The sequence below is a fragment of the Haemaphysalis longicornis genome, unplaced genomic scaffold (genome assembly GCF_048455015.1).
Source record: "Haemaphysalis longicornis isolate Haplotype H1 unplaced genomic scaffold, Haemaphysalis longicornis Haplotype H1 scaffold_10, whole genome shotgun sequence".
In the NCBI taxonomy this organism is placed as follows: domain Eukaryota; kingdom Metazoa; phylum Arthropoda; class Arachnida; order Ixodida; family Ixodidae; genus Haemaphysalis; species Haemaphysalis longicornis.
In genome coordinates, this window is record NW_027526204.1 from 92,971,581 (window position 1) to 92,983,813 (window position 12,233).

Here is a 12,233-nt window from a genome sequence, read left to right on the forward strand (position 1 = left end):
GAGAACAAATAACAAAATAATTCTACAAAGCGCAGTGAAAATCGTCATTATAAACTGGATAAAATCATACGTGGAAGATAATTACACTCTCATCTTGATCTAAAATAAAATGAATCGCGCAAGGCGTCACCTTAAAGGAAAGTTAATAATTTGCTTCAAGCTAGCGATCCCACTTTGGGATATGTAGAATGGCGCTTGGATATACTTCTCCCCTTCTATTCCAGTTTTCGAATGATGGATATTACGAAAAAATTTCAACCTCAGGTTTTGTCTATGATCTTTCCCGTGTTACCATTTAAGTTTACTTTTACTTGCCCTCCTCCTAAGTGGACAGTGCCAATACCTAATACGAATTGCACTGCCCTATTCTGTATGTTTTCGAGCGTATCAACCAGCTCTTTGCTGTAGGGATGCCAGAAAACACATGCGTACTCCTACATTGAGCGCATACAGGGTGTCGGAACGAAATGTTTTTCGTTCCGTTTTTTGTTTCGTTCCCCAGAAAAAAGTTCCGTTCCGTTTCTGCTCCAGAACGAAAAAAAAACGTTCCGTAACGGTTCGTAAGATACTTTTTTTTTATAAAATGAACAGTAATATAATACTTAATAAAATTTATATAATAATATTTGATAAATTAATTCATTAGGAATGTCATAATTGGGTGTTTACGTCCCAAAACTACCATATGATTAAGAGGGACTCTGCAAGAAACTTCGAAGAAAAGTAACAACAAAAACTTAGTATTTATTTTTCCTCCTATTTGAATCCCGCATTATCTTTAAGGAAGTGAGCACTATTTCAGAAGCAGCAGATCATCGAGTGTACTCTCCGACAAGCGAGACCGCTGATCCGACAAAACAAACTTCAGTGCAGAAAATGCCCTCTCCACACTGACTTGTGTGGCTGGCACACCAAGGGCCACTTGTGCTAACATGTATAGCTCCGGTTGCCGCTCTTTGCGCTCTTCCCAAAATTTCAACATATTTGTGCTTCTTGGAAGGCACGGCTCTTTGTCCAGCATTTCTAGCAAAAGTACCATGTCCGATAATCTTGGCTTACTTGTCAAACGCGATTCAGTTCCAGCCTCAGCTTCCTTCGTTTTCAGAAACGCTTCGAGGGCGTCCTCCGGTTCTTCAGAAGTAGGCGCAGCGGTGCTCTCTGAAATGAAGCTGCTACATTGCTTCTGCTGAAGGCCTGTGAAGGCTGTGATTCGCTTCCAGGTTTTGCACAGATGCATCCTCACTTGATATTTTTGATCAGGTGTCAGCAGAAGGCGATAGCGGTGGTCCATGTACAATGCAGCACAAAAGATATTCGTACTGCAGAGATTTCGTTCTCGTTTCTTCATGGACTGAACCAGGGCCTGTGCCAGTGGCGATGGTATCGCTGATGTCTTCATAGAACACGTCAGCCAAGCACCATAGAAATCTCTGATTGTCAGTTGTTCTGTCTGAAGCACCTTCGTGGCTTCTTGTGCTGGCTGAAGGGATTGGATCAGCCCTTCTACTTTTGCCCACATGCTGTCAGTCCAACTTGCGGTCTCTTCGCGTGAAAGGAAGTCTTTAGCGAAGTCCTTCAGTTCAACGAACCTGGTCAACATGTTCAATGTCGACATCCAGCGTGTCGGGCAATCAATAATGTTAGTGCACTTCAGCTTGACTTATCAACACTAACTAAATGGTGCCAAAAATGGCAAATGCAAATAAACGTAGAACAAACTAAACACGTGCGATTTTCTTCCGTAACTAGATCAGATAGTTATATTTATCTAATAAATGACTCCGAAATTCAGACGGTTTCTGTAGTGGCGGCGTGTGCCGCCGATGAATGAACGACTAGACAACTTGAGTGCCCATCGGAACAAAAGACCCTTTATTCCAAGTTGCGCATGCTTATATACCTAAACAACACTGGCGCCACCTGCGGCAGTGAATCACGGAACCGAAACCAAACAGACAAATATACAACACATTCCCTTCCTTAAAAACAGCTATATGGATTAGTAATGTAGTAGGTTAGTACATATGCAAAAATACTATACAAAAATACAAACTACAATGAACATAGCTAAATACCAATACAAGATCACATTTACTAAAGAAATCCACCACAATGAATATGTCAGTTCCTTTCGCTTTCGCACAACTTCGCGCACTAGTTGTAGCCATAACGCTGTGGTGGTAGTCTCTTTCTTGGTGGTTGCACCCTTCGTTGCTGGGTGACTGCTCCGGGAGACTCGGCCGACTGCGTAACAGCAGGCGACCTGGACGCCTGCGCAGCCGAAGGAGACCTGGACGCCAGCGCAGCCGAAGGAGACCTGGACGCCAGCGCAGCCGAAGGAGACATGGGCACCTGCGCAGCCGAAGGACACATGGGCACCTGCGCAGCCGAAGGAGCAGCCGAAGAAGTCCTCGTCGTTAATTCTGGGGTAGGGCCCTCACATGTAGGCGGAGACCCTCTTTCACTAGCTGTACTGTTTCTTCTCCACGTATAAAGAGCAGGAGAGGCTCGCGGAACCTTTGAGAACTTCGACGCATTCCAGGTTTTACCGTCATCCAGGCGGAAAGAGGCTGGTCCCTTTCTGCTGATCACCTCTCTTGGGCGGCTGAATTCCAGGTCGCCTTTAAATCTAATTGTGGGTTTCTTCACTCTGACGAAGTCACCAACGTCAACTCTGGTTTCTCTTGCAGCCCTGCGAACATCCGTGTATCGTTTGCTGTCCTGCTGTTTTTGCTTCACCCGCTCCCGTAAACGCCGGAATTCCAACCCAGGATCGTCAAAGAAGGTGCCCGACGGATGCCCGACGACATCCAACCGAGTTCTTGGCAGCCGTCCGTGTTGCAGAAGCGCTGTAGCTTTTGCCGTTGTAGCATGCGGTGTGCATCGGCAGACACCCAGGTAATCTGTTACCGCCTGGCGCAAGGGTCGCTGCTCAAGAACCGCCACTTGAATGAAGCTTTTTAGTACTCTATTAAATCTCTCCACTTGGCCGTTTGCTTGTGGGTGGTACACGGACGAATGCTTCAAGCGAATGCCGCGATCTTGCAGAAACGCCTGGAATTCCCTGGATACAAACTGTGGGCCGTTATCGCAAATAATCTCATCTGGGTAGCCTTCGCGCGCGAACACAGACACCAAAAACCGCGTTACTGCGCTGGTTGTTGTGTCACCACAGAAGTGTACTTCGGGCCACTTGGAATGATAGTCGACCAGCGTGATTGCATATCTGCAATCGTAAGGCGCCCGCTCAAATGGACCGACAATGTCCATGCCCAGCTTCTGCCACGGCTGATCTGGAAATGGGACCGGTTGCAATGGTGCAGCTCTGACTTTTGTACTTTTGTCTGCTTCCTGGCATATGCTGCACCTCTGAATAGCTAGCTCGACTTGGCGGTCCATGCCCGGCCACCAATACTTTTCTCGCAGCCGCGCTTTTGTTCGCACCACTCCGGGATGCGACTCATGTGCTGCAGCGATTACCTGCTGCGTGAATGACGTGGGAACCACAAGCCGTTCGCCACGCAAGATCAGATTTTCTACCACAGAAAGTTCGTCACGCACTTGGAAGAAAGGCTGAAGCTCGGCCGATAAGGATTTGTGTGCCGGCCACGACGATTGCACATAGATTTTGCTTTGTTGCAGTGTGCTATCTTGCAACTGGGACTGCTCAAACTGTTCTCTGGTAATGCAGGAAGGAATTTCGAGAACTGATATAACCTCGTCAAACAGAGTTTCTTCTTCCTGGAAAGACGACGCGGGCAAGCGTGAGAGTGCGTCCGCCACTTGGTTTTGCGACCCCTTGCGGTACTCGACGGTATAGTTGTACCGTAGTAGGCGTTCTGTCCATCGCGCTACCCGCAAGGGGCGCCTTCCTGTTCCTTGTGTTGAAAGCAATGCCACCAAGGCTTGATGATCAGTGAGCAACGTGAAGGGGCGTCCCCACAAGTACACGTGCCACCGCTCGCACGCCCAAACACAGGCCAACGCTTCCCGTTCTCCTACCGAATATTTCCTCTCAGCTGGCGAAAGAACTCGAGACGCGAAAGCGACAGTGTGCAGTTTATGTCCGTCCACCTGCTGTAGGACCGCTCCAAGTCCGCACTCTGATGCGTCCGTCGACACTAAGACTGGAAGAGATGCATCGAACATTCTCAGTATAGTGCTAGATGCCAGCGCGTCTTTGGTCTTTCTGAAACTAGCGTCTATCTCGTCAGACCAAACGAATCGCTGCCTCTTTCTTAGCAGGACACGCATTGGTTCAACCATGTCAGCGAAGTTGGGAATAAACCTAGAATAATATTCGACCAATCCCAGAAATGATCGAAGGCTGGCCGGATCAGTGGGCGCTGGAGTGTCTCGGATGGAAGCAACCTTTTCCTTCAACGGCACAATACCGTTTGCAGTGATCCTGTGGCCCAAGAACGCCAGCTCCGGCGTATCGATGACGCATTTTGTGTTCAGTTTGAGTCCTGCCTCTTTTATGCGCCTCAGAACTGCGGTAAGATTCGCCATGTGCTCCTCTCTCCCCTTCCCAAACACAATGATGTCATCGATATAGAACAGGACACCGCTGCAACCCTGCAGAATTTTCGACATCATACTTTGAAAAGCAGATGGTGCTGAAGCGAGCCCAAAACACACGCGCTTAAAACGGAAGAGGCCGTCGTGTGTTATAAAAGCCGTTAAATCGCGGCTCCCGGGGTGAAGCATGACCTGATGGTAAGCTGATGCAAGGTCAAGCTTGGAAAAGTGGGTTGCCCCCACTAGACTATGCAATAGCTCTTCTGTATGAGGGAGGGGAAAGCTATCTGCTACGACGGCTTTGTTTACCTGTCGAAGATCTACACAAATGCGGATACCTCCATCTTTCTTTTCCACCACGACAATGGGGGACACCCACTCGGATGCCTCTATTCGCTCTATCACGTCCATTTTTTCCAAGCGGCGGAGTTCTTCCGAGACTCGTGGCCGGAGTGAGAGCGGAAGGCGCCTGAGTTTTGAAGCAACTGGCTGAACTGTGGACCGTGTCTTGACGCGGTGAACAAAACCCTTCGCGATGCCAAGTCCTGGATCGAAAATAGCACCAAACTCTTCAACTAATTCTGATGGAAGGTGAATGGACTCCTCCGCCCCTGCCTTGGCTGCGGTGTGCTCCGTTCGAGCGCTAGTACGCACCGCTGTCGTTTCAAGGCACTGTAGTGACGAGCCATCAATCTGCAGACCGAGCGCCCTGATTGCATCAATACCCAAAAGCGAGGTGCCTTGTTCAACGACATAAAAAAGAAGAACTGTTGTGCAGTTATTGTACGTGACATCAGCAAAGAAGCAACCACGCACTGGAATTGGTTTCTTCGAATAATTCAGTAGTCTAGTTCGAGCAGCTGAAAGTGTCTGTCCTTCAAAATTCTGCCTAAATAGGTCATGCGACAAAATCGAAACTGACGACCCTGAATCCACGAGGAAAGTTAACTTCGTTTCACCAACTGCTACTGATATGTAGATTGCGGGACGAGTGGATGTCGTCACAGCCAGAATGCTTAATACTTCAGTTATCGAATTTTCGCCGTCTAGTTCACGAACAGGAGCGGCGTTTCTGTTGCAGACCGAGCGAAAATGACCCATAATACCGCAACCATGACACCGCTTGTTTTTGGCGGGGCAGCGGAATGAAGCTGCGTTGTGCCGAGGGGAACCGCAGCGGTAACAATGTGCCTGCTGGTTGCGAAAACGCTTCGAGGGACCGGCGGAAGTAGGTGCGGAAGGCGGAGTGTTTGCACGAGCATTTATGCGCTGCACATCTGCAGTGGAAAATTCTTGGAGGTCATTGGTGGCCTGTTCGAACTGCGTCGCTATAAGTACAGCTCGAGCGAACGAGAGGGAAGACCCTTCAAGAAGCAACCGCTCGCGTAAATTGCGAGATGATACACCCGCAACGAACTGGTCACGCAAGGAATCTTCTTGAGAAGGAAAAGAGCACGTAGCTGAAAGCTCACGTAACGCGGTAACGTACTCATTGATTGCTTCACCGACTTGCTGCACGCGCCTTCCGAAACGGTGCCGTTCGACCACAACATTGATTGTTGTCGTGAAGTGCGCATGCAGCGCTGCGACAGCGATATCGTACGACGACGCTTCATGCTTTGTCTGAGTAGTGTCCTTGATGACTCCTGATTCTGTATCAGTAGTTGATTGCTCACCGGGCTTAGCGTTGGCCAAGGATGGAAGCGGCAGAGTGTGAAATATGCGCTGGCCTTCGACACCGAGGCTGTGCAGTAGAAGAGCCTTGCGACGGTCCGGCGCGCACTCCGAAGCACCCGATGGGAGCAGAAAATTCTCGAAGATGCGGATCCATTGCGGCCAGGGTACAGCAGGACGGCCAGGCGTGGGCAGGAACGGGGGCGGTGGTGCCAGTCCGGAAACACTCATGGCGGAGAAAACAGTTGGCGAAAATCACGAAAATCACGCCCCCTCCTAAACGAGCATCCTCGTCGCCAATGTAGTGGCGGCGTGTGCCGCCGATGAATGAACGACTAGACAACTTGAGTGCCCATCGGAACAAAAGACCCTTTATTCCAAGTTGCGCATGCTTATATACCTAAACAACACTGGCGCCACCTGCGGCAGTGAATCACGGAACCGAAACCAAACAGACAAATATACAACAGTTTCATCCTTTAAATACCTGGGCGTAACATTGAACTCCGACTTAAACTGGGGTCCCCACATAGAAAAAATCACTTCGAAGGTGTTTAAAAAGCTTGGATTGCTTAAACGTCTCCTTCATCTGGCTAATTCTGACACGAAGCTTCAGGCGTATAATGCCCTGATTCGCCCTTCTCTCGAATACGCGCCAATAATATGGCATCCTCACCAAATTGGACTTAATAACACAATTGAATCAGTGCAAAACAAAGCCGCTCGATTTATTATGTCTTCATACTCGCGATACCAAAGCGTTTCTGCCTTGAAAGAGCAACTAAATCTTTCCCCGCTCACCCTGCGCAGGCAATTTTCAAGGTTATCTTTTTTCCATGCACTGTACCATAACCCATCGGCCTTCGCTCGCAAATTTATCGTTCCGGCACCATATACTTCGGCACGCGTAGATCATGCTTACAAATTTAATCCCATTTTTGCCCGCACAAAGAAATATCAGAATTCTCCTCTTGTATTGGCCATAAACGAATGGAATTCTTTACCTGCAAACATAGCCACACCAACAGACGCTTCTTCTTTTCAAACAGCACTTCTCTCCTTTTTAACGACTGAAAGCAATATCTAACTTTAATTTCATCGTATCTGTTATGTTGTAAACATATTGGTTCTTCTCTGTACGACATTATATCGCTTGTTATTGTTTGTTTCATAGTTTTGTTTAGCGTTGTACTGTGCGATTTCGGAGTGCAATTCTTGTATTACTGTTTTTCTTGCTATTCTGTTCACCCGATGTTATTTTTATATAATTGTAATATTAGTCTGTTATACCTCAATCCCCCCCTATGTAATGCCCACCCAGGCCCTTAGGGTACTTAAATAAATAAATAAATAAATAAATAACAATAACAGGCTTCCTTAGCCCTAGCATTCTTATCAAGCCCATTGCACTTTGTACGCGCAGTTTCTTCACATGTGCGCGACACTGTGCAACGAGGGTGTTTGAACCGGAGTCCTTAAGAGCATCGCTGACTGCCAGTTGCAGCGTGTGCGCAGCACACCTGACGCCTAACTTAAAATCGGCTCCATCAAGACCAAGGCACTCGGCGTCTTCTGAATCGTCCAGCAGAGAGCCGCAATATCCAAATTCAGGATAGCCGCTATCGTCATCCTCGTCTGAACTGGAAGCGTCGGGTTCATCGTCTGTTCCACTGAGAAGGCGAGCAGCGTTTAGCATGTTTGCACCGTTGACAGTTGTGACACTGTACACCTGGGTGACACTGAGGTAGTAGCGAGACAGATTGTTTTTCACCTGTGATGTCAAATGCTCTGCAGTGTGCCTATCGTAAATCTCCTTCATGGCCAGAGGTTGAAGAGTTAGTTTTCCATTTTCGGCATACTGTGCGTTGATGCCAAGCAGAGCCCTGTCAAGACGCGACGCGCTGTCGATTTTTAAAGAAAACATCCGATTTTTCAGCGACTGCGAAATTTCTTCTCGCTTGCTTTTTGCTTCTTCCTGGACCCTGTCCTTTACAGTCTCTGCTGTGATGGCTCGCTCAGCATTGAGCGCTTTTAGGACCGGATCGATTATTTTCCAAAAGCCTGAGTCATCAATTAGCCGAAATGGCCGACCGTTTCTTGTGACTAGTTCAACGCAGCTATTCATGATGTTGTCCTCTGTTATTTCGAGCGAAACACACTTCGGTGAAATGGGTTTAAACATGTTCTGTATATCCACTTGCCTGTGCTTTGCCGCAGGAGAGCCTTCCGCCTCGTCCGACGCAACACACTTTGTAGAGTGGGCTTTGTCGGCCTGAATGTTGTCGTACACTTTCTTGTGGTGTCGCTGCAAATGACACGCGAGGTTTCCACCATGGTCGCCCCACACAACGTGCTGGCAGTCCTCAATCTGGCATGTCGATGTCTTTGAGACGCTGTCATACTTGAAATACCGTCCAGCGCGATTTGTTCTGTCGCGTCTCATCTGAACTAGCTGCAAACGTTGTTACGAGACACTTGGGAGGTGGCCGAACATCAGCAATGTTCGCTTGGAGTCAGTCGTGAAAACGTAGTGGACGCGCACTTCACGGCTCGCTGAAGGTGCCTTTCTCACGCTTGCTCGAGCGGTTCACGTTACCTGGCCCGCCGGATGTATGACGCGTGAGATATTGTGTTCCACGCCTGCGCCGCCGCGCCATCGGGGACCGGGGGCGCGGTTCAACATTTCTCTTCGCCTAATAAAGGGACTTGAGTTTCTAGCAACCAATCGTTGTGTACGCTTTTATCGTCGCTCGTCAGCCGACGAGAGAGTAACAACGTCGGTAACGAAGCACACTGAAGGAATGTCACGCCTCCTGTCACGCCACCGAACAGGAAAAACTAAATAAAAAAGGCAGGCAGTAGTGGTCAATGGAAAAAAAAAAGTAGTTTACCTGCTAGTCTATGGTCGAAGCTATCTGGTGGAAAATAAACTTGCTCGCGCATGCGCAGTAACTATTTTGCAAGCTGTCAATGGTGCAGACACCAATCAACCGCACTGTTGACAAGGCAAATGATACTGCCGTAATTCAACATGATGGTGCTAGCGACGCGATGTGGACGTACAAAGGGCGACAACGTTGCCTTGACCGTGCATTTCTTGGACCGTGCAGACATTTCCCGTGAACGGAAAACCATTAAAAATATTTCGGTTTCACTCTGGAACGAAATAATATATAACGTTTCGGTTACGTTTTCGTTCCGGTCAAAAATATCGTTTTTTTTTCGTTCTTCGTTTTTCGTTTTCGTTCCGTTCCGACACACTCAGCGAACATGAGTGAAATACGGTTGTTCTTTTAAGTTAGGTGGAGGTTCGCTGAAATTTTATCTCGGAAAGCCGAAAATACGTGCAGCCGTAACTATTATGTTGTGAACGTGCCTATTTCTCTAAGAACTCGTTAAATTAACTCCTCGTTATTTATATTCCCCGGCCGTTCTTAAATCAGTGTAATTTACTGTATACGCATTCAAATGGAATGAAGGTTTTCTTGTAAAGTTGACGTTAACACATTTTTTAAGATTCAACGACTTTTCTGAATCAGCACACCAGAATGTTATTAATTTGAATCATGCTGCAAGTATTTTGAATCACGTTCATTCGCTATAGTCCTGTAAAGTACAGTCATTCGCGAACATTTTTAACAAAGATTTGTGGCCACACAAACAAAAGAGGGCCCGCAACCGAGCCTTGGGGAATTCCTGAGGTCGCGGGAACATATCCGGATGAACAACCATTGAGAGCGACCAGCTGCTGTCTTAGAATGATATACTCGGCTATCCATGCAATAACCAATTCATTCAGTTTATTGCCCGCAATGTACTAACAAGAAGGTGATATGAAACACCGTCAAATGCTTTTTTGCCGCACAAGAAAATAGTCAGCTACTTTAAGCTTATCTATTGCTAGAGCCAAATCGTGTGGTAACTCAACAAGCTGCGTTGAGCAAGAAAAACCCGACGAAATCCGTGTTTGCTTCGATGCTGGTGATTATGCTTAACCAAATGAGTCATATCCCAAGTGTAGCTAATTTCAATTTCAAACACCGCAACTAAATTAACATCCAGGCTTCGTCATTCACAAGTTTTTGTTGTTATGGCAAATTCAAAATAACAATTGTTTCTAAATAGGCAGTCATAAAAACCCATGAAGTAACATAGTGCAGGGAACGAAGTTGAGCCTACCAATGCCCGAGCTTAGCCTCTTCTACGTTTATCACAAACAATATAGTGCACATTGTTTTTCGCAGTATTATTGTGAGAAGAATAGCCGGAAACTTGCGTTTTTGCGCGCCCTTGCCTTTCTTTGGTGGGGAGTCCTTGACATGGCGCCGGTTGAGCTCCTGCGTGGTGGCCGCTTGCTCGACACCCTTTAAGGCCACTTATTTTGGTGAACCACCGCCATCTCGGGTCGGACATCGCTGCCGGGTCGATATCTCCAATGGTCTCCATTTCTTGAGGGGGCGAACAGCCTCGAGCTGATGCGTCGACGAAGCCGACGGGCGAGGCATTGTAGCGGCTATGACTGGCGAGGCTTAGCTCACCCGTCGGTGTGGCACAGTCTTCTTGTGGCAATAAATGGCATTTTGATGGCCTAAACGTTTCCCTGGTAATGTCCAGTGAGTCCTTGCACCTTGCCCGTTCACCTAGAACACTCAATATTGTTTGACAAACGTAGTTCGTTGATTTAAAATGTAGAAACACCGAGCGCATGAAAAACATGTCTGCGCCATTCGACTCCCTAACGACTCTTTCTTCACCCAGGGAAAAACCGGTCCTACATCGGCGGGTCTTCTTCCAAGCACGTGTGTGCATGAATTCTCGGCGCCCAGACGCACGCCGTTGTTCGCATAATGACATATAACCTGATACCTTACGAAGGCCGGTCTCCTCTTGAACACCGGTTGCCGAAAATTCTGCGGCCGTTCGCTTGCCGTAATTCGGCCGAGGACGTTAACCAAATGAAAAACGTACATTCTGAGGCCGTAAGTCGGCCGGTCTCCTTTATAACACTGGCTGCCTGAAGAAAACGAATATTCTGCAGCCGGACGCGCGGTTCACCGTTGAAAGAGCGGATGCGCGGCAGCCGCGCTACGGCCGGTCTCCTTTCGAACACCAACTGCCACAAGAATACGGACATCCTGTGGCCGGTCGCTTGCCGTGCTTCGGCTGAACACCGCTTCCCGAAGGAAAAACGGATGCCCTAAAGCCGTACTCCGGCCGATTTCTTTCTCAACATCGGCAGCCGAAAGGCAACTGAATATCTGGCAGCCGGGCAGCTGCCGTTGTGCGTCTGAACACGGGCGGCCGGAGAAATACCGAAGTGCTGGTTGCCGAATGTTGGCCGCTCGTCGTATGATCAGCGGCTGCCTAGAACCTGGATGCTGACCGGACATGCCAAAAAGCGGCCATAGACGGGCTCGTCTTCGGACACACTTTCTGTGCCGCCTGGGATATCCTACTACATCCATCGCTGTTTCTAGGTGACGATGCCAGTGTTTCTATGAAACGTGTGTTTTATTGTTTGTTAGACGTTAAGTTTTTAAACCTCATTTCCTATCACGCATAATCAAATCTGGCCCTATACAGCAGCCATCACCATTATCTGTAACTGATTGTACTATACTCGGTTGACACGTTTTTGTTTACCTACCTTTTTGTGGTAACCACTTCACTTCATTAAATAAACTTTCCTCTGGCGCTCTTTACCCTTAGTCGGCCTTGCGCCATAAAAACCCAACCATCATCATTATCACCCATCCAACACCCTCTCTTGTGTGAACTCCCGGGGGCCGCATACGGCATACTCCCGCAAGTGCAAAAAAAATTCAATTAGAAAAAAAGATAATCAACATCAAGGTCACTGAGAACATCACCTTCCCAGAGGCGCGGAAGGAGTGGTCCGCCTGTTTCCCCCTGGGGAGGTACGCCGACGCAGCTCGCCGGGAGGCGGAACGGCATCTAGTTTCCACAGGGACCCAGTTCAGCTAGTCTGACCTGGCCCCGCCCACCGCTGAGTTTCTTCAGGAAGCCCAACCCGTCAC

General features: G+C 48.2%; 1 protein-coding gene across 1 annotated transcript; it reads right to left on the reverse strand.

Moving 5' to 3' along the window:
- Positions 1-724: 724 nt before the first annotated feature.
- On the reverse strand, positions 725-8,638 carry LOC144157838 (E3 SUMO-protein ligase ZBED1-like). The gene is made up of 2 exons (XM_077688574.1): positions 7,565-8,638; positions 725-1,648 (listed from the first exon to the last, which is right to left on the reverse strand). Exons 1-2 carry the CDS (start codon positions 8,636-8,638, stop codon positions 794-796), a joined length of 1,929 nt encoding a protein of 642 aa, XP_077544700.1. The 3' UTR covers positions 725-793.
- Between the last annotated feature and the right edge of the window lie 3,595 nt (positions 8,639-12,233).